General features: G+C 36.4%; 1 protein-coding gene across 1 annotated transcript in view; it reads left to right on the top strand.

Annotated features, from left to right (window-relative positions):
• LOC123533813 (thyroid adenoma-associated protein homolog) overlaps positions 1 to 22,846 on the top strand; it is an 83,927-nt gene extending 61,081 nt beyond the window's left edge. The window contains exons 29-40 of the mRNA XM_053520609.1: positions 2,318 to 2,415; positions 2,925 to 3,131; positions 3,578 to 3,746; positions 8,005 to 8,114; positions 8,809 to 9,456; positions 11,964 to 12,068; positions 13,101 to 13,426; positions 14,680 to 14,799; positions 17,296 to 17,429; positions 18,742 to 18,810; positions 20,797 to 20,862; positions 22,445 to 22,846. Coding sequence (XP_053376584.1) covers positions 2,318 to 2,415; positions 2,925 to 3,131; positions 3,578 to 3,746; positions 8,005 to 8,114; positions 8,809 to 9,456; positions 11,964 to 12,068; positions 13,101 to 13,426; positions 14,680 to 14,799; positions 17,296 to 17,429; positions 18,742 to 18,810; positions 20,797 to 20,862; positions 22,445 to 22,804 — 2,412 coding nt within the window. The 3' untranslated portion in view covers positions 22,805 to 22,846. The remainder of the gene's footprint in view (positions 1 to 2,317; positions 2,416 to 2,924; positions 3,132 to 3,577; positions 3,747 to 8,004; positions 8,115 to 8,808; positions 9,457 to 11,963; positions 12,069 to 13,100; positions 13,427 to 14,679; positions 14,800 to 17,295; positions 17,430 to 18,741; positions 18,811 to 20,796; positions 20,863 to 22,444) is intronic.
• The last annotated feature ends 3,133 nt before the right edge of the window (positions 22,847 to 25,979 follow it).

Here is a 25,979-nt window from a genome sequence, read left to right as displayed (position 1 = left end):
GTCACGTGCCATCAAAAACTAGTCAGTAGGTCAAATAATAGAGAAACCTTGTGACCTAACTAGAGGCCATATTTTCCATGGGATCTGTATGAAAGTTGGTCTGAATGTCCATCTTGATGATATCTAGGTCAAATTTGAAAGTGGATCACGTGCCGTCAAAAACTAGGTCAGTAGGTCAAATAATAGAAAAACCTTGTGACCTCTCTAAAGGCCATATTTTTCAATGGATCTTCATGAAAGTTGGTCTGAATGTTAATCTTGATGATATCTAGGTCAAATTCGAAACAGGGTCATGTGCGGTCAAAAACTAGGTCAGTAGGTCTAAAAATAGAAAAACCTTGTGACCTCTCTAGAGGCGATACTTGTGAATGGATATTCATAAAAATTGGTCAGAATGTTCACCTTGATGATATCTAAGTCAGGTTCGAAAGTGGGTCACGTGCCTTCAAAAAGTAGGTCAGTAGGTCAAATAATGAAAAAACGTTGTGACCTCTCTAAAGGCCATATTTTTCATGGGATCTGTATGAAAGTTGGTCTGAATGTTTATCTTGATGATATCTAGGTCAAGTTTGAAACTGGGTCAACTGCGATCAAAAACTAGGTCAGTAGGTCTTGAAATAGAAAAACCTTGTGACCTCTCTAGAGGCCATACCCTTGAATGGATCTTCATGAAAATTGGTCAGAATGTTCACCTTGATGATATCTAGGTCAAGTTTGAAACTGGGTCACGTGCCTTAAAAAACTAGGTCAGTAGGTCAAATAATAGAAAAACCTTGTGACCTCTCTAGAGACCATATTTTTCAATGGATCTTCATGAAAATTGGTCAGAATTTTTATCTTTATAATATCTAGGTCAAGTTCAAAACTGGGTCACATGAGCTCAAAAACTAGGTCACTATGTCAAATAATAGAAAAAACGACGTCATACTCAAAACTGGATCATGTGGGAAGAGGTGAGCGATTCAGGACCATCATGGTCCTCTTGTTTCAAGAATTATTGCCCCTTTTGGACTCAGAAAATCAGATTTCTTGGTTAAGTTTTATGTTTAGGTCAGCTTTTCTCATGAACTATCATTCTAGCATAAAACTGCTGTTCTTGTCACTTTTCGGGGGTGTTTTAACAGGAGAGAAAACGTGTGTTAACAGAGAGATTCTCACGCTCGCGTGCTGTTATAACACCTTTTTATATATGCACATTCTGTTGCAAAGCGTAAATGTCATTCGGCCCCAAAACGGATAATTGAAAACGAAATGACGTCAGCGTAAGAAAACAACTCAGACATTCACGCGCATTTCATGGAAATCTAATGACGTTGAGTAATATTGTATTCTTTTATCAGATTTTACGCGTTTTATGCTAGAATAGCGTTAGCACATGTTCATTTCGTGTTATAACATGCAGAATCCCTCGGGATACGTTTGTACCCTCGCCCTAACGGGGTCGGGCACCAACCAATCCCTCAGGATTCTGCAGATGTTATAACACGAAAAAACATGCGTTATCCCTGCAAAGCTATTGCTTTAAAACTTGCAACACTTGTTTGCCATCATAAGCTGACCATGCACAGCAAGAAACATAACTCTGTCCTGCTTTTTGCAAGAATTATGGCCCCTTTTGGACTTAGAAAATATCAGATTTATTGGTTAAGTTTTATGTTTAGGTAAACTTTTCTCCTAAACTATCAAAGCTATTGCCTTGAAACTTGCAACAGTTGTTCACCATCATAAGCTGACTCAGTATATCAAGAAACATAACTCCATCCTGCTTTTTGCAAGAACAATGGCCCTTTTTGGACTTAGAAAATCATGGGTAGGACAATTTTTCTATTATACAAAAAAATCAGATGAGTGTCAGCACCTGCAAGGCGATGCTCTTGTTCTGTACATGCTTTTCTGTACACAATTTCTGTAGTGATGGTTTTCAGCTAGTTCGCGGCATGTTCGCAGCAACTAATTCGCGGGATGATCGCAGCAACTAGTTCGCGGGATGATCGCATCAACTTGTTCGCTGGAAGTTCACAGCTACTTGTTCGCAGGAAGTTCGCAGCAAAACTAATTTGCATGTGAAAAGTGAACACCAAACGAACATCCCGCTAACAGTTATACCAATTGTATCAAAAGTGTTCGCAGCATGTTCGCCGGATATTCGCGGCATGATTGCAGCAAGTGTTCGCGGCAAACTATGATATTTCCGTAAGGGGTTCAATATACATGTATAATCTTTTTTGTAAAGATTTTATTTGTTTCCTTATATTCTAGACTTTGATTCTTCAATTACAATAGCTTTGGTTTGTAAAACTTGTTTATCTCTCTGTAGGTACGGAATTCAGCGACTTTACTGATGACAGCAATGATGACTAGAATATTTGGTGTTAAGAGAAGCAAGGATGAAACTACATTTTCCAGGAAAAACTGGTATTTCTATTGTTAAATGTCTTATTTGTGTTCATAATTTAGCGGCAAAATAAACTAAAGGCAGTGTTTCTGCAAAGAAATGAATTCATGACCATTATTTTCACTTGCTGTCTAACTTGAAACAGTTAAAGAGAAATTATACAAGTTTCTTTTGCTAGTGTTCTTAAATGTTTTAGTTTCTGCTATGATGATAAAAGTTGAGCAGATTGTTAAAATTTATTCAAGCTTATCAACAGTATTATAGAGATGTAAAGGTTATGTAAACCTGACCAATCCTCCTGGATTTTAGACAAGCACTGACCAGTTTTCACCAAGAATATGTAACTGATAACTTCTCGGCATGACCCAGAGGAACAGGAAAATTGACTTATGGTATCATTTTTTATTGCCTTCAGGTGGATTGTTAAGCGGGTTGATCTTTTGGTATCTCTGTTGATGATCTTTTTTTCTACCTACCGAGCCAATGTCAAAAATCAAATAAAATGAAATGTTTATTGTTTTTGTTGCAGTCAGACAGGAAGGACATTCTTCTACAACTATCCATCTCTGTATCAGTTCCTGTTAGAGCAGATTGCCATGGCAACAGAATATGTAACCAGCCAGCTGCATCCAGGACTGTTCCCTATTCTTATGGTTTTAGGAAGGCTTTTTCCCTCGGCTATGGAAGGAACTGACACCAGTCTAAACCTAGCAGCATTCATACCTTATGTTGTCAAGTAAGTATATCTTATGTTAATGTTAATCTTTTTACATGATATTTCTCACCTTTAGCCTTCTGGAAGCAAAGCGACCAGTGCAGACCAAGATCAGCCTGCACATCTGTTACGGCTATGAGAAGTTTCATTAAAATCTACCTTGTAGAAAAATTTCTATTTGCGAAAATGTTGTGAAGTTTGTGATTTTCCCATATACTCCCTTATGAAAAATTGCGTGAGGTCCAAATTTTTCAGATCAGTCTAGCAAAAAATCAAGCACACAATCTCATCTTTAATATTTGCAAAATTTCCTAAGTATATATTCTGAAGTTCTGAAAAATCAGGGTTTGATCCAATTCTACATTGTAGAAAAAAATTTGATCTAAACGTGCAAAAATACCTTAATAGTTGTAGCATCATGGCTTGGATTGTTCTGTGCATACAAAAAATAAATTATGTATTTCCAGATGTAGTGCTAATCCAGTTTTAAAAACAAGAGAAATGGCAGCAAAAGCCCTGCAGCCATTGGTGGAAAAAGATCAGGTGACCTCAGTGTTTTATGACCTTTTGACATTGTTACCAAGGCAACCAACAGATATTATGAGACAGAATCAGATTCATGGAGTTCTACTGCAGGTATGTTAAATTCTCAGTTTTTTCCTTCTGTATTACCAAAAAGAGGGAAGTAATGTTATAAAAATTAAAGGGGCATGTCTCAAGATGAATGTTTTATTTTTTGTTTTTTGTTGTTTTTTTTTTTCATTTTCACATAGCAGCATAAATTACATATGAAAAAAAAACAGGAATCTGGATTTCTTTTAAATTTTTAAGTACAAAATACAGCAAAATTTATTCCTTTGTGGATCATATTGTGTTGTGTGAGTAATACTTTTGGGAGATTTTTACGTGTACAGAATACATTTTTGTTTTTAGCTCACCTGAGCACGAAGTGCTCAAAGGTGAGCTTTAGTGATCACCCTGTGTCTGGCGTCCGTCGTCGTCCGTCGTCCGTCCGTCCGTCCATCCGTCGTCAACAATTTGACTGTTAACACTCTAGAGGTCACATTTTTGACCCAATCTTAATGAAACTTGGTCAGAATGTTACCCTCAATAAAATCTTGGACGAGTTCGATATTGGGTCATCTGGGATCAAAAACTAGGTCATCAGGTCAAATCAAAGGAAAAGCTTGTTAACACTCTAGAGGTCACATTTTTGGCCCAATCTTAATGAAACTTGGTAAGAATGTTACCCTCAATAAAATCTTGGACGAGTTCGATATTGGGTCATCTGGGGTCAAAAACTAGGTCATCAGGTCAAATCAAAGGAAAAGCTTGTTAACACTCTAGAGGTCACAATTTTGGCCCAATCTTAATGAAACTTGGTCAGGATGTTACCCTCAATAAAATCTTGGACGAGTTCGATATTGGGTCATCTGGGGTCAAAAACTAGGTCACCAGGTCAAATCAAAGAAAAAGCTTGTTAACACTCTAGAGGTCACATTTTTGGCCCAATCTTAATGAAACTTGGTCAGAATGTTACCCTTAATAAAATCTTGGACGAGTTCGATATTTGGTTATCTGGGTTTATAAACTAGGTCACCAGGTCAAATCAAAGGAAAAGCTTGTTAACACTGTAGAAGCCGCATTTATGACTGTATCTTCATGAAACTTGGTCAGATTGTTAATATTGATGATCTTAAGGTCGAGTTTGAATCTGGGTCATGTAGGATAAAAAACTAGGTCACCAAGCCAAATCAAATGAAAAGCTAGTTTACACTGTAGAGGCCACATTTATGACGATACCTTAATGAAACTTAGTCAAAATGTTAATCTTGATGATCTATAGCTCAAGTTCAAATCTGGGGTAGGTGGGGTCAAAAACTAGGTCACTAGGTCATATCAAAGGAAAAGCTTGTTAACACTCTAGAGGCCATATTTATGACTATATCTTCATGAAACTTAGTCAGAATGTTAAACTTGATGATCTTTAGGGCAATTTTGAATCTGGGTCATGTTGGGTCAAAAACTAGGTCACCAGGTCAAATCAAAGGAAAAGCTGATTAACACTGTAGAGGCCACATTTATGACCATATCTTAATGAAACTTGGTCAGAATGTTAATCTTGATGATCTTTAGGTCAAGTTTAAATCAGGGTCAGATGGAGTCAAAAACTAGGTCACTAGGTCATATCAAAGGAAAAGCTTGTTAACACTCTAGAGGCCACATTTATGACTATATCTTCATGAAACTTAGTCAGAATGTTAAACTTGATGGTCTTTAGGTCAAGTTCGAATCTGGGTCATGTCGGGTCAAAAACTAGGTCACGGGGGTCAAATAAAAGGAATAGCTAGTTAACACTTTAGAGGCCACATTTATGACCATATCTTAATGAAACTTGGTCAGAATGTTAATCTTGATGGTCTATAGGTCAAGTTTAAATCTGGGTCAGGTGTGTTAAAAAACAAGGTCACTAGGTCAAATCAAAGGAAAAGCTTGTTAAGACTCTAGAGGCCAGATTTATGACTGTATCTTCATGAAACTTAATCAGAATGTTAATCTTGATGATCTTTAGGTCAAGTTTAAATCTGGGTCATGTGGGGGCAAAAACTAGGTCACCGGGTCAAATAAAAGGAAAAGCTAGTTAACACTTTAGAGGCTACATTTATGACCATATCTTAATGAAACTTGGTCAGAATGTTGATCTTGATGATCTTTAGGTCAATAGGTCAGGTGAGCGATACAGGGCCTTCATGGCCCTCTTGTTATAGAAAAACTGCCTTTTGAATCAGTTCATATATTTATTACATTTATAATTTACGTAGGACTCGAGAATTTATAAAATTTTATAGAAGTCTGGAGGTGTGCCCTTTTTATACGCCCGTTTGAAAAACGGGACGTATTATGGGAACGCCCCTGGCGGGCGGATGGGCGGTTGGGCGGGCGGATGGGCGGTTGGGCGGGCGGCGTCCACAGACCTTGTCCGGAGCATATCTTCTACATGCATGGAGGGATTTTGATGAAACTTGGCACAGTTGTTCACCATCATGAGACGGAGTGTCATGCGCAAGAACCAGGTCCCTGGGTCTAAGGTCAAGGTCACACTTAGAGGTCAAAGGTCAAATTCAAGAGTGACATTGTCCGGAGCATATCTTCTTCATGTATGGAGGGATTTTGGCACAATTGTTCATCATCATGAGACGGAGTGTCATGCGCAAAAACCAGGTCCCTAGGGCTAAGGTCAAGGTCACACTTAGAGGTCAAAGGATACAAGAATGAAAAATTCAAGAATGACTTTGTCCGGAGCATATCTTCTTCATGCATGGAATGATTTTGATGTAGCTTGGAACAGTTGTTCACCATAATGAGAGGGAGTGTCATGCGCAAGAACCAGGTTCCTAGGTCTAAGGTCAAGGTCACACTTAGAGGTCAAAGGATACAAGAATGAAAACTTTGTCCGGAGCATATCTTCTTCATGCATGAAAGGACTTTGATGTAGCTTGGCAGAATTGTTCACCATCATGAGACGGAGTGTCATGCGCAAGAACCAGGTCCCTAGGGGTAAGGTCAAGGTCACACTTAGAGGTCAAAGGATACAAGAATGAAAACTTTGTCCGGAGCATTTCTTCTTCATGCATTGAGGGATTTTGATACAACTTGGCACAAATGTTCACAAGCATGAGACGGAGTGTCATGTGCAAGAACCAGGTCCCTCGGTCTAAGGTCAAGGTCACACTTAAAGGTCAAAGGTCAGATACAAGAATGACTTTGTCCGGAGCATTTCTTCTTCATGCATGGAGGGATTTTGATGTAACTTGGCACAATTGTACACCATCATGAGACAGAGTGTCATGCACTGGTCCCTTCTTTTGAATTACTTCCCTTTGCTGTTACTATAAATAGCTTATATTGTAACTTTCTCATTACAAGTCGTAGGGAAAAATCGAGACCACTTTTCTGTAGTACAACATGCATGTTACATCCAATTCTGAGGTGTATTTTGAGCTATCTCTACCTGGTAAGGATTTTTGTGTGGACTTGTAATTTTTTTTTTTCGATTTTTTTTTTTTTTTTTTTTTTTTTCTCTTTAAAGATTAACTTCCCTTAGTTGTTACTATAAATAACTTACATTGTAACTTTTTTATAAATGACCATAGGGAAAAACCAAGACCACTTTTCTGTGGTACAACATTGATGTTACTTTCAAATTTTGGGTGTATTTTAAGGTATCTCTACCTGGTAAGGATTTTTTTTGTGGACTTAGAAAAATAAAAGAATTACAATAATTTCTAAAAAAAACAACATTGTAAACAACTAGAAAATTAAAATTCCATTTGCAAATACAGGTGCTAGTGTAAACAAATTTGCTGTGACGGGCGTATATTGTGACATTCTGCACCCTTGTTAAAAATTTCATTTTCGTATCAGTTCCCCTTAAAAAAAAGTAGTTGCAGCTGTAGTTTAGAGATGGTGTAACTTGAATAGTTTAGGGAATGATGTGGCACAAGGACCTTATTGCAGTATACAAAAAAAAATGAGAACTCTTTCAACAGAAGATGTCAGAAAACTTAAACATTGTTATGTATATTGAAGGAAGGCATATACAGGCAGTAATGACACTGTCTGTCTGTCGGTCAGCAGGTTTATCTGTACTTTCAGTGATAAATTTTAAAACATTCAAGGATTTCAGTGGAAAATTTTATACAAATGATAATATGATGAGAATGTTAATTTCATACAAGAGTCATTGACAAGTCTGTACCTCCCAAGGTCAAGATCACAGGCAAGAACACTCTACTTCAAAAAAATTTATCACCTACAGGAACATTTATCACTTACAGGAACCTTTTTCAGTAGTGATGTTTCTTAATAAGGCTTAAATCTTACTATTTTTCAGATATCACAACTGTGTAAAACAATAGCACTGCTGCAAGGCTCAGTACAGACAAAGTTATCTACTGCCATAGGTCAAATGTGGACTGAAAGAATGGGTATCCTTACTTCAAGGTGCAGTTTTATATCTCTTCAATGACATGTACTTACATTGTTTATATTCCGTGGTTTGAAGGGATGGAGGTATCTAATTTTGATATAAAATGCCCCTCTCCGTCACAAACCCAGGTGTAAAATTCTTGCATGTGGAGAGGCTTTCCAGCTGGTTTATGGAAAATTTGTGGTTCTACCCAGGTGCCAGCCTTGGCCTGAAATAATGTTTTGAGAGCCTAGGGCCTTCCTCCACTGTTGATGCTGGGACAGTCACCATTTGCACTGAATTCCATCATTGTGACATTAAAGTCAGCACTAAACCAAACTTTTTTTCCCATGTAAATGCAATAATGTCTGAAATCTTAAATGTGCATAGTTTCAAAGCTAAAAAAGTTAATATTCATTTAGCCTTTAGCGTGCCAATTTCTAAAATGGACTGGTCCATCATTTAATATGGGCAGTACCATTTATTATTTGAAGGGTGTTCACTGAAAATTTACTGACTGAATAGAGAACAGTGCAGACCAAGATCAGACTGCACTTACGTGCAGTCTGATCTTGGTCCCACTGGCCGCAGAGGCAGAATCACTTGCCACAAGCAGGCTAAAGGTTAACATGATATATGTAACTTCACTTTATTATTCATACTAGTATTAGATTTATTTAGTGTTGCATGTTATTTCAAGAAGTAAGAATTTACAATTATTACTTTCAGACACAACAGGTGTTTAGCAACCAGAACAGTTGCATTAGAGATAACTTTCAGTTTTACTCAAGAATTTCCCAGTCAAGATAATTTTGTTCATGTTCTGTCAGACATTGTCAGTGAAGAGGTAGAGAGCCTGGACACAGCGTATGATACCTGTACCCCAGCTTTGTCTGAATTTCAAATTACAATATGTAAAATCTTCTGTGACATTTACTTAGTTAATGGTACATGTATTGTGAGACCTTTATCAGAAATTTTAACATGTGAAACCTTAGAAAGGGTAAAAGACCAAAACATTGAAAGAAAGATTGAAGATTCAGTACAAGAGACAAAAAATGATGGACAGAATGTTGAAGATAAATGCAGTGATAAATCCAACAGTGCTAAAGATGGTCAGAACGTTGCTGAGACAGAAAATTTGGTACTGAAATGTATGAAATCAAAGTCATATGAAGTAAGAAAAACAGCTTTGGAAAAGCTGAGAAAAACATTACCAGGCTTGAGGGAAACAGAAGATGCATCAGATGATGGGGCTCAGTTCCCACTTACTGGTAAAAGTAGGTCAAACAACAGCCTGATGGTAAAGATATACCCACATTTATTAGACATGCTGGATACACAAGAACATGAGGAATGTAAAATAGAACTTCTGGGGTAGGTTACTTTGTTAGGATTTTAAAAATTAGGGAGAGAAACTCCTTTAATATGTAAATACTTTCAATATTGTAAATATGTCTGTCTTTCAGTTTGGGAACTTTTGACTCTTCTCAGAAGTTGCAGACTGGTTAGAACACCGCAGGATTACTCCATGTTAAATGATAACAAAGATCTATGAAATAATAACAAAGATAAATGAAATAACTAAGAAAGTACAAGTAAATCTCGTTAAATCTCATTTATCAATGAAGATGCCTCTTATTCTCCTCTTCAAAGAATATACAGTAAAAACTCTTAAAACCTGACCCTGTCCAGACCAAGTCAAAAGTCCAGTTTTCAGGGGATTCCGGTTTATAGAGGGTCATGTTTTCGGAGATTTTACTGTATATTGTTTTGCTCATCTACTTGCCCCTCTGTCGGTTGGTATAAGGTTTGGTTTCTGATCATTAACCAGAGAATACTTTGTCTCACAATGGTCAAACTTCATGTAATAATTGCCTGTGATATGTAGGTAACTTGCAGTGTTTTTGGGGTCAGTAGATCAAAGGTCAAGATCAGAGTCATCTTGAGACTGAAAACTGTTTCTGTTCAATAACTAAGGTTTGCTTTAACCTAGTTAACAGACACCATAAATAGTGGTCAAGGCCACAGTGACCTCAAGACTTTAAACAGTCTAATTTAAGAATGCAAATTATGCTTAGGCTGTCAGTCTTCATAGGATGGTTATTTTTATTCAGTAGATGACTGCTATTGATTTTTAGCTCACCTGAGCACAAAGTGCTCAAAGGTGAGCTTTTGTGATCGCCATGTGTCCGTCCTCAGTCGTCATCAGTCCGTCGTCATCAACAGTTGGACTGTTAACACTCTAGAGGTCACAATTTTGGCCCAATCTAAATGAAACTTGGTCAGAATGTTACTCTCAATAAAATCTTGGATGAGTTCGATATTGGGTCATCTGGGTTCAAAAACTAGGTCACCAGGTCAAATCAAAGGAAAAGCTTGTTAACACTCTAGAGGTCACAATTTTAGCCCAATCTTAATGAAACTTGGTCGGAATATTACCCTCAATAAAATCTTGGACGAGTTTGAAACTGGGTCATCTGAGTTCAAAAACTAGGTCACCAGGTCAAATCAAAGGAAAAGCTTGTTAACACTCTAGAGGTCACAATTTTGGCCCAATCTAAATGAAACTTGGTCAGAATGTTACTCTCAATAACATCTTGGATGAGTTCGATATTGGGTCATCTGGGGTCAAAAACTAGGTCACCAGGTCAAATCAAAGGAAAAGCTTGTTAACACTCTAGAGGTCGCAATTTTGGCCCAATCTTAGTGAAACTTTGTCAGAATGTTACCCTCAGTAAAATCTTGGACAAGTTCAATATTGGGTTAACTGGGGTCAAAAACTAGGTCACCAGGTCAAATCAAAGGGAAAGCTTGTTAACACTCTAGAGGCCACATTTATGACTGTATCTTAATGAAACCTGGTCAGAATGTTAATCTTGATGATCTCAAGGTCCAGTTGGAATCTGGGTCATGTGGGTTAAAAAAACTAGGTCACCAGGTCAAATCAAAGGAAAAGCTAGTTAACACTGTAGAGGCCACATTTATGACTGTATCTTAATGAAACTTGGTCAGGATGTTGATGATCTATAGGTCACTGTCAAATCTGGGTCAGGTGGGGTAAAAAACTAGGTCACTAGGTCAAATCAAAGGAAAAGCTTGTTAACACTGTAGAGGCCACATTTATGACTGTATCTTCATGAAGCTTGGTCAGAATGTTAATCTTGATGATCTTTAGGTCAAGATTGAATCTGGGTCATGTGGGGTCAAAAACTAGGTCATTTGGTCAAATCAAAGGAAAAGCTTGTTAACACTCTAAAGGCCACATTTATGACTGTATCTTCATGAAACTTGGTCAGGATGTTGATGATCTATAGGTCACTGTCAAATCTGGGTCAGGTGGGGTAAAAAACTAGGTCACTAGGTCAAATCAAAGGAAAAGCTCGTTAACACTGTAGAGGCCACATTTATGACTGTATCTTCATGAAGCTTGGTCAGAATGTTAATCTTGATGATCTATAGGTCCAGTTTGAATCTGGGTCATGTGGGGTCAAAAACTAGGTCACCGGGTCAAATCAAAGGAAAAGCTAGTTAACACTTTAGAGGCCACATTTATGACCATATCTTAATGAAACTTTGTCAGAATGTTAATCTTGATGACCTTTAGGTCAGTAGGTCAAGTGAGCGATACAGGGCCTTCATGGCCCTCTTGTTAGGTCATTTGGTCAAAGGTTAAAGTTGCAGCATAAAACAATTACATGACTGCTTGCCTCTGATAGGCTGAGGGGACAAATGTAATTTACAAAACAGCTCTTATCCACCTGTTGCTCAATAAGCATTTAGACAATTGATAAATTGGCTAGGATGATATTTAATTTTATAACGAGAAAACTTCAATTTACAGTTCTGATGAGGAAAATGAATGTTTGAAAACTGTATTTCAGATTTTTAGAACAATGGTTGGGACATTTTGCTTTATCTGACGGAGAAACGATGACACTGATGCAGTCTGTTTATGGGATTATGAAGGTCTTAACACAGACATACAGGTATTTGTTGTATTTGACAGAATAGCTAGTAGGCACAGGAGTACCAGTTATCAAGTTGTCACGAGTAATATTTTCAGAAACTATTTAACAGAAGATATTTCAAGCTGCTTGTTCTCTACAGCAGATTGGTTATATAATTAGACATGTTCTATGTAATATTTGGTTATGGAGAATTAACTTCATACTTGGTACTGGGACTGACTCCAGAGACACCATAAATCTTGACTAACTGCAGTAATATAACCCTAGATAGTGTTGGAGGAAGGCTGTAAACGACTATTACAACTCCTTTTTAGCTCAACTATTCGAAGAATAGGGGAGCTATCCTACTCGCCCCGGTGTCAGCGTAAGCATGAGCGTCGCACAAATGTTAAAGTTTGTGTACTTGTTTACCATCATGACCCCAGTCTGTAAAAAGGAAGAGGCAACTCTATCAAGCATTTTGACTGAATTATGGCCCCTTTTCAACTTAGAATATGCTTATTGTAATGTTTAAGTTTGCATACCACCCCAAATATTTTCAAAGTCCATTGAGATATTGCTTTGATATTTTGCATACTTGTTTACCATCATGACCCCAGTGTGTAAAAAGGAGGAGGCAACTCTATCAAGCATTTTGACTGAATTATGGCCCCTTTTTAACTTAGAATATGCTTATTGTAATGTTAAAGTTTTACTCATAGCTTATATTACACTATCAAGCACTGAGAATAGTCGAGCGCACTGTCCACTGACAGCTCTTGTTTGTATGCCCATTTTTTTCTACATCTGTACCTTCTGTAGTTGTGTATTAAGTCTTCCTGCAGATTGCATCCAGTTCAAATAAAAGTCAGTATTCATCGTCAACATCAAGTAGAGATGCACAGGGGTTTCAATGCTGTTCCATAGTTATATGTTAAGCTGTTCATCTTACTAGTATAGCTTCTCATTGACATTGATAAATGTATTATGTAAAATATAAGCTTGTTTTCTGTGATTCAGTTTTTTCACACATGTCTAATCAATAGTTTATTTGCTCTTACTTTATTTCAGTGACAAGTTAACAGCATCCATTATTACATGGGCTGGAGTGGCAGTTAGCTGTCTTCTTAAAATGGAACCAACTGTAACTCACAATCCAACACTATCATCATCATCAACATCAACATCAACTGTCACAGAAGGAAATATTCAACACCACAAAGAGGCAAACCCTGTTACCATAGCAACATTTGTTGCTAAGTTTGTCAGTATCATCAGAGGGTACACAGAGCATATGGAAACAAGTTCAGAAATTCTACTAGCATGTGCCCAGGCTCTATTGCAGAATGGTGTATTCTTACTGGGAAGAAAGCCTTCTGTTTTTCTCCAGAATACAGGTAAAGTATTGGTAAAAGTTACAAAAAGCCCAAAACACCTGAAAACAAATCTTGAAATTTAAAATGAAATATTGCTTAAATGTTTAGCTCAACTATTCAAAGAATAGGTAGAGTTATTGGACTCAATCATGCGTCCGTGTCCACGTCTCGGTTTGTATGTAAGCTGGTGTCTCAGTACCCACTTGTGAGAATGGATTGAAACTTCACTCACTTATTCACAGTGATAAACTGACTTACATTGCACAGGTTCCATAACTCTACTTTGCCTTTCACAAAATTATGCCCCTTTTTCGACTTAGCAGTTTTTGGTTAAGATTTTTTATGTTAGCTGGTATTTCAGTATGAAATGGGAATGGATCATGCCCCTGTTGGACTTGGTTAAGGTTTTATATGTAAGCTGGTTTCTCAGTACCCACTAATAGGAATGGAATGAAACTTCACACACTTGTTCACTGTGATGATCTGACATGCAGTGCACAGGTTACATAACTCTACTTTGCATTTTCACAAAATTATGCCCCTTTTTCGAGTTTTTGGTTAAGATTTTGTATGTTAGCAGGTATTTCAGTATGAAATGGGAATGGATTGAAACTTCACACAGTTGTCTATTGGTACGAGCTGATATGCATTGTACAGGTTTCATAACTCTGTGTTGCAATTTTACAAAATTAATGCCTCTTTTTGGACTTTATATTCATTCAATTGACAAGGCTGTTGAATAGTCAAGCGTTGCTGTCCTCCAACAGCTCTTGTTCTTAGAACTCCTTGTAAAAAAATCTGTCGGCAATTTAAAATCTAAAAGATAATTTTGATTTTTTGGTATTCAGACCTTTTGAACTATATATACATTTTACAGTATATGATAAGTAAAACCTGTTTGAAATAGTTGTAAAATGTTGTTTTGACTAGGGTCTGATTTCAAGATATAGTTTTGAAAAAAAAAGAAGTTCTTGAAAAAGTGAAAATGGTACTTGAAAAATCCTTGAATTTTTTCTCAGTTTTGTATGAACCAATAAACCTCTTGTTGAAATATGTATCTGCCTTTAGACGTTTTCTCTTTGGAATTGTATTAAAAAAGAGTTATACCGTGAAACAAGAGAGGGGATTTAACAGTAAGGGTTTTTATAAATATATATACCAGTATTTGTGAAGGGTACCTCTGGTTGATGCATTTGGGTAAATCTCCACCAAACAGCTCCCTCAGAAATTAGAACACATATAAAAGGTCTGAATGTATAAGTTATACTTTTAAGATCAGTGTGTGTATGCTGATGTGTTCAAGTCAGTCCTTGACCTTTTACAAGCAGACAACATTGATGTGAGGGAAACCGCCACCTCTATTGTGTACACCCTGCCATCCAAGGAGGTTAAAGGTAAAAAATTGTTAAAATGTAAACTCTTTCAGAATGCTGCATTTTTAGCTCACCTGTCACATAGTGACAAGGTGAGCTTTTGTGATCACGCAGCGTCCGTCGTCAGTCGTCCGTCAGTCAGTGCGTGCGTGCGTGCGTGCGTCCGTAAACTTTTGCTTGTGACCACTCTAGAGGTCATATTTTTTGTGGGATCTTTATGAAAGTTGGTCAGAATGTTCATCTTGATGATATCTAGGTCAAGTTCGAAACTGGGTCACGTGCCTTCAAAAACTAGGTCAGTAGGTCTAAAAATAGAAAAACCTTGTGACCTCTCCAGAGGCCATATATTTCACAAGATCTTCATGAAAATTGGTCAGAATGTTCACCTTGATGATATCTAGGTCAAGTTCGAAACTGGGTCACGTGCCGTCAAAAACTAGGTCAGTAGGTCTAAAAATACAAAAACCTTGTGACCTCTCAAGAGGCCATATATTTCACAAGATCTTCATGAAAATTGGTCAGAACGTTCACCTTGATGATATCTAGGTCAAGTTCGAAACTGGGTCACGTGCCATCAAAAACTAGGTCAATAGGTCAAATAATAGAAAAACATTGTGACCTCTCTAAAGGCCATATTTTTCATGGGATCTGTATGAAAGTTGGTCTGAATGTTCATCTTGATGATATCTAGGTCAAGTTTGAAACTGGGTCACGTGCGGTCAAAAACTAGGTCAGTACATCTAAAAATAGAAAAACCTTGTGACCTCTCTAGAGGCCATATATTTCATGAGATCTTCATGAAAATTGGTCAGAATGTTCACCTTGATGATATCTAGGTTAAGTTCGAAAGTGGGTCACGTGCCATCAAAAACTAGGTCAGTAGGTCAAATAATAGAAAAACCTTGTGACCTCTCTAGAGGCCATATTTTTCATGGGATCTGTATGAAAGTTGGTCTGAATGTTCATCTTGATGATATCTAGGTCAAGTTCGAAAGTGGGTCACGTGCGGTCAAAAACTAGGTCAGTAGGTCAAATAATAGAAAAACCTTGTGACCTCTCTAAAGGCCATATTTTTCATGGGATCTGTATGAAAGTTGGTCTGAATGTTCATCTTAATGATATCTAGGTCAGGTTTGAAACAGGGTCATGTTCGATCAAAAACTAGGTCAGTAGGTCTAAAAATAGAAAAACCTTGTGACCTCTCTAGAGGCCATACTTGTGAATGGATCTCCATAAAAATTGGTCAGAATTTTCATCTTGATGATATCTAGGTCAAGTTCAAAGGTGGGTCACGTGCCTTCAAAAAGTAGGTCAGTAGGTCAAATAATTAAAAAACGTTGTGACCTCTCTAGAGGCCATATTTTTCATGGGATCTGTATGAAAGTTGGTCTGAATGTTCATCTTGATGATATATAGGTCAAGTTTGAAACTGGGTCAACTGCGATCAAAAACTAGGTCAGTAGGTCTTGAAATAGAAAAACCTTGTTACCTCTCTAGAGGCCATACCCTTGAATGGATCTTCATGAAAATTGGTCAGAATGTTCACCTTGATGATATCTAGGTCACTTTTGAAACGGGGTTACGTGCCATAAAAAACTAGGTCAGTAGGTCAAATAATAAAAAAAACCTTGTGACCTCTCTAGAGGCCATACTTTTCATGGGATCTGTATGAAAGTTGGTCTGAATGTTCTTCTTGATGATATCTAGATCAAGTTTGAAACTGGGTAAACTGCGGTCAAAAACAAGGTCAGTAGGTCTAAAATTATTAAAATCTTTTGACCTCTCTAGAGGCCATATTTTTCAATGGATCTTCATGAAAATTGATCTGAATGTTCACCTTGATGATATCTAGGTCAGTTCTGAAACTGGGTCACGTGCGGTCAAAAACTAGGCCAGTAGATATAAAAATAGAAAAACCTTGTGACCTCTCTAGAGGATTTTTCATGAGATCTTCATGAAAATTAGTGAGAATGTTCACCTTGATGATATCTAGGTAAAATTCAAAACAGGGTCACGTACCTTCGAAAACTAGGTCAATAGGTCAAATAATAGAAAAACCTTGTGACCTCTCTAGAGACCAGATTTTTCAATGGATCTTCATGAAAATTGGTCAGAATTTTGTCTTGATAATATCTAGGTCAAGTTCAAAACTGGGTCACATGAGCTCAAAAACTAGCTCACTATGTCAAATAATAGAAAAAATGACGTCATACTCAAAACTGGGTCATGTGGGAAGAGGTGAGCGATTCAGGACCATCATGGTCCTCTTGTTAAGTTATCAGTATCTTGTTATATTTTGAGAAAATGAATTTGAAAATTTTGTAATACTGCTTTTCTGCATGAAGAATTAATAATTGTCTAATTTTGCAGATTGATCCATATTGTATATAAATTTTTGTTGTTTTTAGTTATGATAATTACATTTTGATATAAAAAGTTACAAATGTAAGTAATTAGATCAAATCTTTGTTGTTGACATTTTGAATATTTTTATTAAGGAATGCATATTTACTTCAGCACATGGACATCCATATATTGCCTTGACAGACTTATTAGATCATTGTGTATCTCATGCTAGACATGCAGACAGTGAAGAACAGATTGTACGATTGTTTTTTGAACTGCTGCTGGAAGAAAAGGAAGACAGCCAGGTCTGGGATACAGTTTATCATGATTTTGACTGGGACATTAGATAACGGGTCCTAAATTGTGCTATACTGACAGGGTCATTATATAACGGGTCCTGAATAGTGCTATACTGACTGGGACATTAGATAATGGTACCTAAATTGTGCTATACTGACTGGGTTGTTAGATAATGGGTCCTGAATTGTGCTATACTGCCTGGGTTATTAGAAAATGGGTCCTGAATTGTGCCATTCTGACTGGGTTGTTAGAGAATGGGTCCTGAATTGTGCTATTCTGACTGGGTTATTAGAGAATGGGTCCTGAATTGTCCTATACTGACTGGGTTATTAAGATTACGGGTCCAGAATTGAGCTATACTGACTGGGTTATTAGAGAACGAGTCCTGAATTGAGCTATACTGACTGGGTTATTAGAGAATGGGTCCTGAATAGTGCTATACGGACTGGGTCATTAGAGAACAGGTCCTGAATTGTGCTATACTGATTGGGTTATTGGAGAATGGGTCCTGAATTGTGCTATTCTGACTGGGTTATTAGGGAATGAGTCCTGAATTGAGCTATACTGGCTGGATTATTAGAGAACAGGTCCTGAATTGTGCTATATGGACTGGGTTATTAGAGAATGGGTCCAGAATTGAGCTATTCTGACTGGGTTATTAGAGAACAAGTCCTGAATTGAGCTATACAGACTGGGTTATTGGAGAACGGGCCCTGAATTGTGCTATATGGAATGGGTAATTAGAGAACAGGTCCTGAATTGTGCTATACGGCCTGGGTTATTAGAGAACAGGTCCTGAATTGTGCTATACTGACTGGGTCTTTAGATTACGGGTCTTGAAATGTGCTGTAATAACTAGCTGATTAGATAACTGGTCACGACTTGTGTTAGAATGATGGTTCATTAGTTATCAGATCCTGAATTGTGCTTCATCAGTTTGCCTTTTTACTGAACACTAATTGTTCAGCCATTTTCAACAAATAAAAGTATACTGAAGAAATTCTGCATCAGACTGTTTCTTATTAAGTACATAAGTTACAAGTTGTTTCAGCCACCTGGATCTATTTGTTGCATTAATCTTATTTGGGTTTCTTGTGTTTTTTTTGGTTTTTTTTTTCACACAAAGTAGCAAAGAGTAAAGCTTATTTAGCATTAGTCAGTACACTACAGATATATCTAGACTCGTAACCACCTGATCAGTTATATCAAACTCCCTTATTGTCTCCACATACTGTTTGTTTCTTCAGCTGACATCTTGTTGAATTATTTCTCAATATTATACACAACAATGTAAAATATCTTTGTAATATATTACAGGAACATGAAGAGAGATTGTTTGATAGGGGAGAAATGAACACATACTGGGATGAACTGGATTTTATACAGGTAATAATTTCATATTTGTTATTGAAAATCAGAGCAACTATAGCAGAGCCAGCAAAACAGTAATAATAGAAAACAGAGAATACTAGCATTTAATACATAGTGCAGTAGCAAGGTTTTGGTTGTAAACAATTGAGTCTTAATTGACCCTGTTGTTTGAAACTTTAACAGGTTATTAAACTAATTTAGGGTAATATGTATTTTAGAATACAAATGTATAAGTTAAAGATTATGAACACTTAGTAAAATCAAAACATCATACTAGTGTTTTCCACCATGACTAATATATTGAACGAAATTTAATCAGCAGTTAGTCTAACAGTCGATTAAAGTTTCGAACAACTGGGATAGCATAAAGTTTCTTCCTTCTGATTTTATGGTCATGTCACTGCAGTTTAGAACCTGTGAATAATGTTTTTGCTGGTTTTGTTTTTTATCTAGAGGACAAAAATATTGCCAAAGTCTTTGATGTTGATAACACATGTGAAAGTTTCTGTCATAATGCTGAAAATAGTGTTGTAGTTTAACATACTTGAGAGCAGTTTTGTTTTCACTGTTCACATATATTTATGAATTACTAACTGATTCTTCCATCTTGATGAATTGACTGTCAGAATGAATATGTTTCCTGTATTTGCCAGGCCAAACATAAGCAGATACAGTTTAATTAAAATAGCAATATAGCAATAAAAAAGATAATAGATCGAGAAGTTGTACCTTGTGATGTGACAGTTCTTGAATTTAACATTGTGGAGGTGACATTTTAACTGACAAGTTTTTCCATAACCAAACTTTGTATTTGGGATAGAAGTTTATGTGTAAATGTTATTGGTATACTATGAAGTGAGGGATGAATCAGTAGTTACACTTAGTTATAGTCCTCAGTAGGACTTGGATTTTGATACTTTTCCTTGAAAAGTATATGGCTTATACTCTCTTCACATCTACGATTTTTCTTAAGCTTTGTGACGGATTGCTCAAAATCGTAAAAGTTTACTGATTCCCCACATTTACGAGCTATTTAAGAGCTGTTTACGATCAGATTGCGATTTATTCCGAGTTACTACGATGCATTTACGACTAAAATTACCGATTTGTTCCGAGTAATTACGGATCAATACGATCGTTTTACGAGCTATTTACGAGTTATTTACGAGCTGTTGGGAGTGAATTACGGAATATCGTGATTCATCAAAGGCTTTACGAGTACATTACGATTTGTTTACGTGTTGTTACGAGTAGTTGCGTGTTAGATACGAGTATTTACGAATATCATGTTTTTGTAATTTAAATTTGCACGAAGGTGAGCGTGCTGTCCTCTTCTTGTTGACTACCTTCTTTTTAGGTGGTATTGTTGCAGATATGATTGAGGTCTCACTCCTTTGACATATTGACAGCAACTGAAAGGAACTGTTCGATTTGGCAGCTTTTATATCTCTCATAAATCGTAAAGCATACGTACGTACTCGTAAAGTGCCCGTAACAAATCGTAAACCCCTTGTACCGCATCGTTAAAGAAATCGTAAGAACTCGTAAGAAATAGTAAACACATCGTAAACACATCGTAAACACATCATATTTAATCGTAAAACAAAGTCTTAACGATACATTTACGAGCGCTTACGAGTGGTTTACGTGTTGTTTACAATACTTACGACTTGGTACGAGCTCTTTACGAGCTATTCACCGATAATTCAAATCGCAGATGATCGTAAGAAATTTTTGACATGTCAGAAATATTACCTCAACGTTCACGATTGCTTGCGATCGTCTGCGAGTAGTGCCAAGCTACATGTATTTACGACTACCGACGAGCTATTTACGATTGCGTGCGACTGCCTACGAGTTGGCAAATCGTAAGGAATCGTAAGAAAAAATCGTAGATGTGAAGGGGGTATTACCAAGATTAAACTTTGGGTAATTAAGACATTAAATTTTCTGAAATCTTGGACATTTGATATTTTAATAATTAAATACTGAATTTTGTAGATGCTAGATGGTGCTGTCATGAGATGTGTACAACCAGACAAACAGCCTCAGCAACCTGGCAAACAGGTGAGTTACGCTGTAGTCCTAATTCAGCATATCAAGTTTGATAGTGGGGAAATGAACACATGAATTTTATATGTATGGACTTAAAAGATCTGATTATATAATATATGAGCATGTTTGGCAAGGTTATTCCATGTAATAGATAAAATTTTGTACCAAAGAATATGTGATGACCACAAAACACTGTGATGTTATTTTGAGCCAGAGAGCTCAGGAGTTTGATCCCTAGGCAAGGTAAAATTTCGTCATGACCAATTGATCAGTTATTTATAAGTTTTGATGTATTTTTGCTTTATCTGTATTATAACTCAGTGGATTTGCTTAAAACTTAATTTGTTTGTTCATCATCATCATCACCAACATCATTTGACAGAAGGGCCATAACTCTTGCTTAAATGTTTCATGCCGTCTTTTTACTTTAAACTTAATTTCAGGTTAAATATAGATTCCTATCTCAGTTATTACTAAATTGATTTCAAAGTTAAAAAAAAGTTGTTTCAGATCATCACCCACACATATGACACAAGATCATAGCTCTGTCACCAATTGTTCATGACTTCAGGACTCCATTCCTGACCCAAAAAAAAAAAATTTGTTTAAACTTATCTTACAAGTTCTGAAACTTCACACATTTGATTTTTTGTTTCCTCAGACAAAGCAGTATTTCAGGGTTATTAATCACTTCAGTGATGGCACAACTTTCTTCAGATACAAGTGTATGCCCTGTTTTACTTTCCAGCATTGAAATAGTCAAGCATGCTGCCTCCTTAGCAGCTTGTGCTCATTAATTTTAGGAAGTTGTAACCTAATTTAAGAGAAAAGTATTTACAGTTGTCAATATGTTATGACACCACACAAGGGGTCACTAAAAAGTGATCCCTTAACTTTAAGCCTTTCTGCCTTTGCGAACAGTGCAGACCAAGATCAGCCTGGACGTCAGTGCAGGCTGATCATGGTCTGCACTGTTCGCTATTCAGTGTCCAAATTGAATGATGGACCAGTCCATTTCAGAAATTTATCAGGGTAAAGGTTAATAGAATGGTCTTACTGGTACTGACCTGCTGATATACCAAGCACACAAAACTTGATAAATATTTTTCAAAATTTAATTTAATTTAATTAACACTTCTGTTAGTCCACTGACCATGAAAAAAAATGTGTTTGCTCAAATATAAGAAAAAGTTTGTTATATATGTGTGCAAACCTATTTTGCTGATACACTAGTGATAAAATACTCCTCTGAAGATATATACAGGCTTGCCTAATAGATGCTGTTGCAGATAAATTTACCTGCAGGGGCTGATTGTTTTTTGGTTGCATAATAAATGGTATAATCTGGTGTTTTTATATAGGAAAAATGTTATGGCTGAATTCAAAGCGGTCCTTGAATGGAAAAGTCTGTTAATACATGTGGTTGCTTATTACAATGTCAACTGTACGACTAAAGAATCTAAGAAATATGGTTATGTTAACTAAATGTCATTACACAACTGAAATATTGTTTCTGAAACCATCTTTGAAAACTGTATGAAACAAACACACCATATATTATTTCAGATTTTACAGCTTTAACTGTTTTTTACAGATGAAATCAGCTCAATCACAGGAAATTATCGCTTATCATTTGCATCACACAGAGATTATAAAAGCTGTGGTTGAAAACTACTTCTGCAGTGGTCATGTGACTGAAGCAGATGACAGCAGACTTGCTGCAGACGTCACTGGACTTACATTCCAGAATATATTCTTCAACTCTGCATCATACCAGAAAAGTGTTTTATCACTGTATAAAACATTGATAATGTGCAGATATGGGATGTTGCTTAGTTCTGACTGTGCATGTGAAGTTTCTGTTATAGTCCAACAGACTGTTGAGAAATTGAAACACAATGCTGATAAACTTGTATGGCCTCCAGTTTTATACGATCTTTTAATAGACTTATAACCATAGGTTAAAAGGGATTAAATTATTTTCAAATTTTTAAAATGGCCTTGTTATTACTTTGTTCAGGTTGTGCTATTGATATAGGTGGATTGTCCTATAACCACCATATGTGATTTCAGTCGTTCTTGTGTCAACATTTTATCCTCCATATATTTCAGTCTGAATGACACTATGTAACTTTCTGGCCTGGACCTCTCTCAAATTTGTTCAAATGATTCAGCGAGAGCTATTATTTGAAATACCTTTCAGCCAATCTCAAAGAACAGATTGATTGTTCAAGGTTGATAAAAAAATCTATTGAAGAAATTATTGGTATGTGACTTAAAAATAGCACAGTAGTTTCTAACTTCCTTTTAATAAGTGGTCTGTGACCTAAGACAATTGCTGATCTCTGACCTTCGAACAAATATAAGTGGTTGTCTGTTACCTATGAAAAATAAGTGGCATCTGACCTAAAAGAAATGGTGGTCTTTGACATAGAAGTTATAAGGTTAAAGGTCAGTAATTCAAACCCTTCTTTGTTTCATATAAAAAACGACAACTTCAGATCGTCTTTACGTATCTTTAGAGAACATCACTTTTTCCTACACCTATTTTTCATGAAAGTTCTATCACAAACTAACGAAAACATGAAAAGAAATTAGGGGGTTATGTAGTTCCTATTGAAATGCCAGTCAGTTGTGGTCTGCTACCCTAAAAATGGCGCATATTTGCTCTCGTCCGCGCAATAAACACCTACTTCCGGTTTCGATCTGCAAAACATGCCAGGTGGGGTGTATGAACATGAAAACCGTCTCATTTCATGCAGAATGTATTCTAGTAGTGAAAAATGGTGATTAAAGCACTCGTTCTACACGAATTTGCGCGAAAAATGGGAAAATTATGATCTATTTATTATGGACTTCTTTCGACTACACCACGGAAGCACATTTTCGACCGAATTACTGACCTTATTCCTATAACACACTAAATAGCTGTTCTTTGTTTCTATATAAAATTGACATATTTCCAATGACCCCAGCACACATCAGGACCCATTCTAAATGTCTGTAACTTGAATTTTCTTGAAGAATATTGTCAGTGCTAAATAAAAATCAAAAGAAAATTGGGGGTCATGTTTGATGCAAGAAAACTATTTTCAGTCAAACACACAAACTGCAAAATCAGCTAAAAAATGAGACCCAAAATTATAGTGGTGGTGTATGATCTAAGTTTTCATGAAAAATTTTGTCATGTTATTTCGTCATGAAAATGCTACCAACATGTCAAGCATAGATCTGTCATGTGATTTTATGGGGGGGGGGGGGGGGGGGGGGGGTGCAAACAAAATAAGGAAAATAGCTCTAAAGAGCAAAAAAACAGGACTATTTGTATCCACCATTATGTGACTACCTTTTTTTTCGCGCCAGTTTTCTATTTAGTGTCTGTATGCCTAGAGAAAAATTAGTGATCTAACCTAAGGAAAATTAATGATATCTGACCTAAGAGCGGTCTCTGATCTAGGGGAAAAAATGCTGGTATATGACCTAAAACAATAGTGGTCTCTGACAAATACCACCAATATCATCATCACAACAACCATCATCACCACCACCATTATCATCGCCACCACGACACCCCACCTCCACAACCATCATCGTTGTCTTCACCACTATTAATTTATCATCTCTATCATCATCTTCACTACAAGGGTCATCACCACCACTGCCATCTTCACAACCGCGTTCATATCACCACTATCCACCAACATTATCATCACAACCACTATCGTCACCACAGCCATCATCATCATCATAACTACCACCAAAAATACCATCGTCACCATCATTATCACTACTAGCTTGATCACCACAACCATTATCGCCATCACCAGCTACGGTTTTTGAAAATAACTGCATGTTTGTTTACTAAATTTATGCTCCTCTTGAATTATCTCGAGTACATGCATCTAATTCTTATTCGGAAAAATATTCTTTTTAATCGATGGTGATGATAACGTCACCGGTTATTCACCGTCATAATCGACTTTATGATTAATGTTCTGATAAACTTTCTGCATCAATAAGACGTGCACAAAACATCGGTAAATTTATAATTCTTGTGTTTCAGTGAATTATCAAAGTACTAGAGTGAAATATTTCAGGTATTTTCGCAGTATATTTTTCACTGGTAACAAACGAAGTGGGAAAATTTAGTTAAAACGTTCAATAAAAAGAAAATGTGTTTGTTTTACATGTAAGATCAAAATATCTTTCACTGACCACATCTTACATTTTCACTCGCTGCTATGCTATACGTGAAAAGGTTGCATCTGGTGTCCACTCGTGAAACATGTTTCAATCTTTAATCTTACACTGAAACAAACAAATATCCTCTGTATCGTTTTTGTCTGTACTATATGACTGTGAAAATATCAGTTAATACGGTCAGTTAATTTTCGTGTTATTCAATATATTCAAGGTCTTTAATTAGTTCTCATATTCAAATATTGTTGCTCCGCCACGGATGCGTTTCCTTAGTATTTTTCAGGTGACTAACGTACAAAAAATGATCTTAAAAAAAGTAAACTGGAAAAAAAATCTTTTGAATTTGAGCTCAGAAATTGCTTTCTCCAGCAACAATGCATGATTTAAAAGTTGCAATTCTTTTAAAGGTCCATTACTAAGGGAAAGTGAGTTGGCAATTTTTTTTCATAGCCAGTGCATAGACTTCTGCAAGACACTAAATAATGAAGATTGACAGGTCAAAATTTACAGGTCTTTGGAACTCAAAGAAATGTATGTGTATTATGTTGAAAATTCAATGAATCAACAGAATGACCCCCCAGGTCTTTTTAACTTTCTTCATACTTCATAGAAAAATAATTGTACATATACTGCGATTTTTTTCGAATTTCTACATACCAACTTTCATTTTCCAATAAAATGAAATAGTTTCTGTGCTTTTTAAAAGAAATTAAAATGTTCACTTTCCTTAGTATTGGACCTTTAAACATTTTCCTGACTGTTCCCAGTTGCTATACATTTTATATGTCATTTTGTAGTAGTCGTTGTTCATTTTGCATTGCAATTGAGTAACATTTGTTTGTTTGTAATATATTCTACGGAATAAAATGGGTATTATTGGGCCCTTTACACAAAGTTTTATCCTAATTTCTTTCCTAAGTACAAAAAAT

Source organism: Mercenaria mercenaria, chromosome 12 (genome assembly GCF_021730395.1).
Source record: "Mercenaria mercenaria strain notata chromosome 12, MADL_Memer_1, whole genome shotgun sequence".
Classification (NCBI taxonomy): domain Eukaryota; kingdom Metazoa; phylum Mollusca; class Bivalvia; order Venerida; family Veneridae; genus Mercenaria; species Mercenaria mercenaria.
The sequence above is the reverse complement of the archived record's forward strand: the minus strand, read 5'-3'. Positions and strand labels throughout refer to the sequence as shown.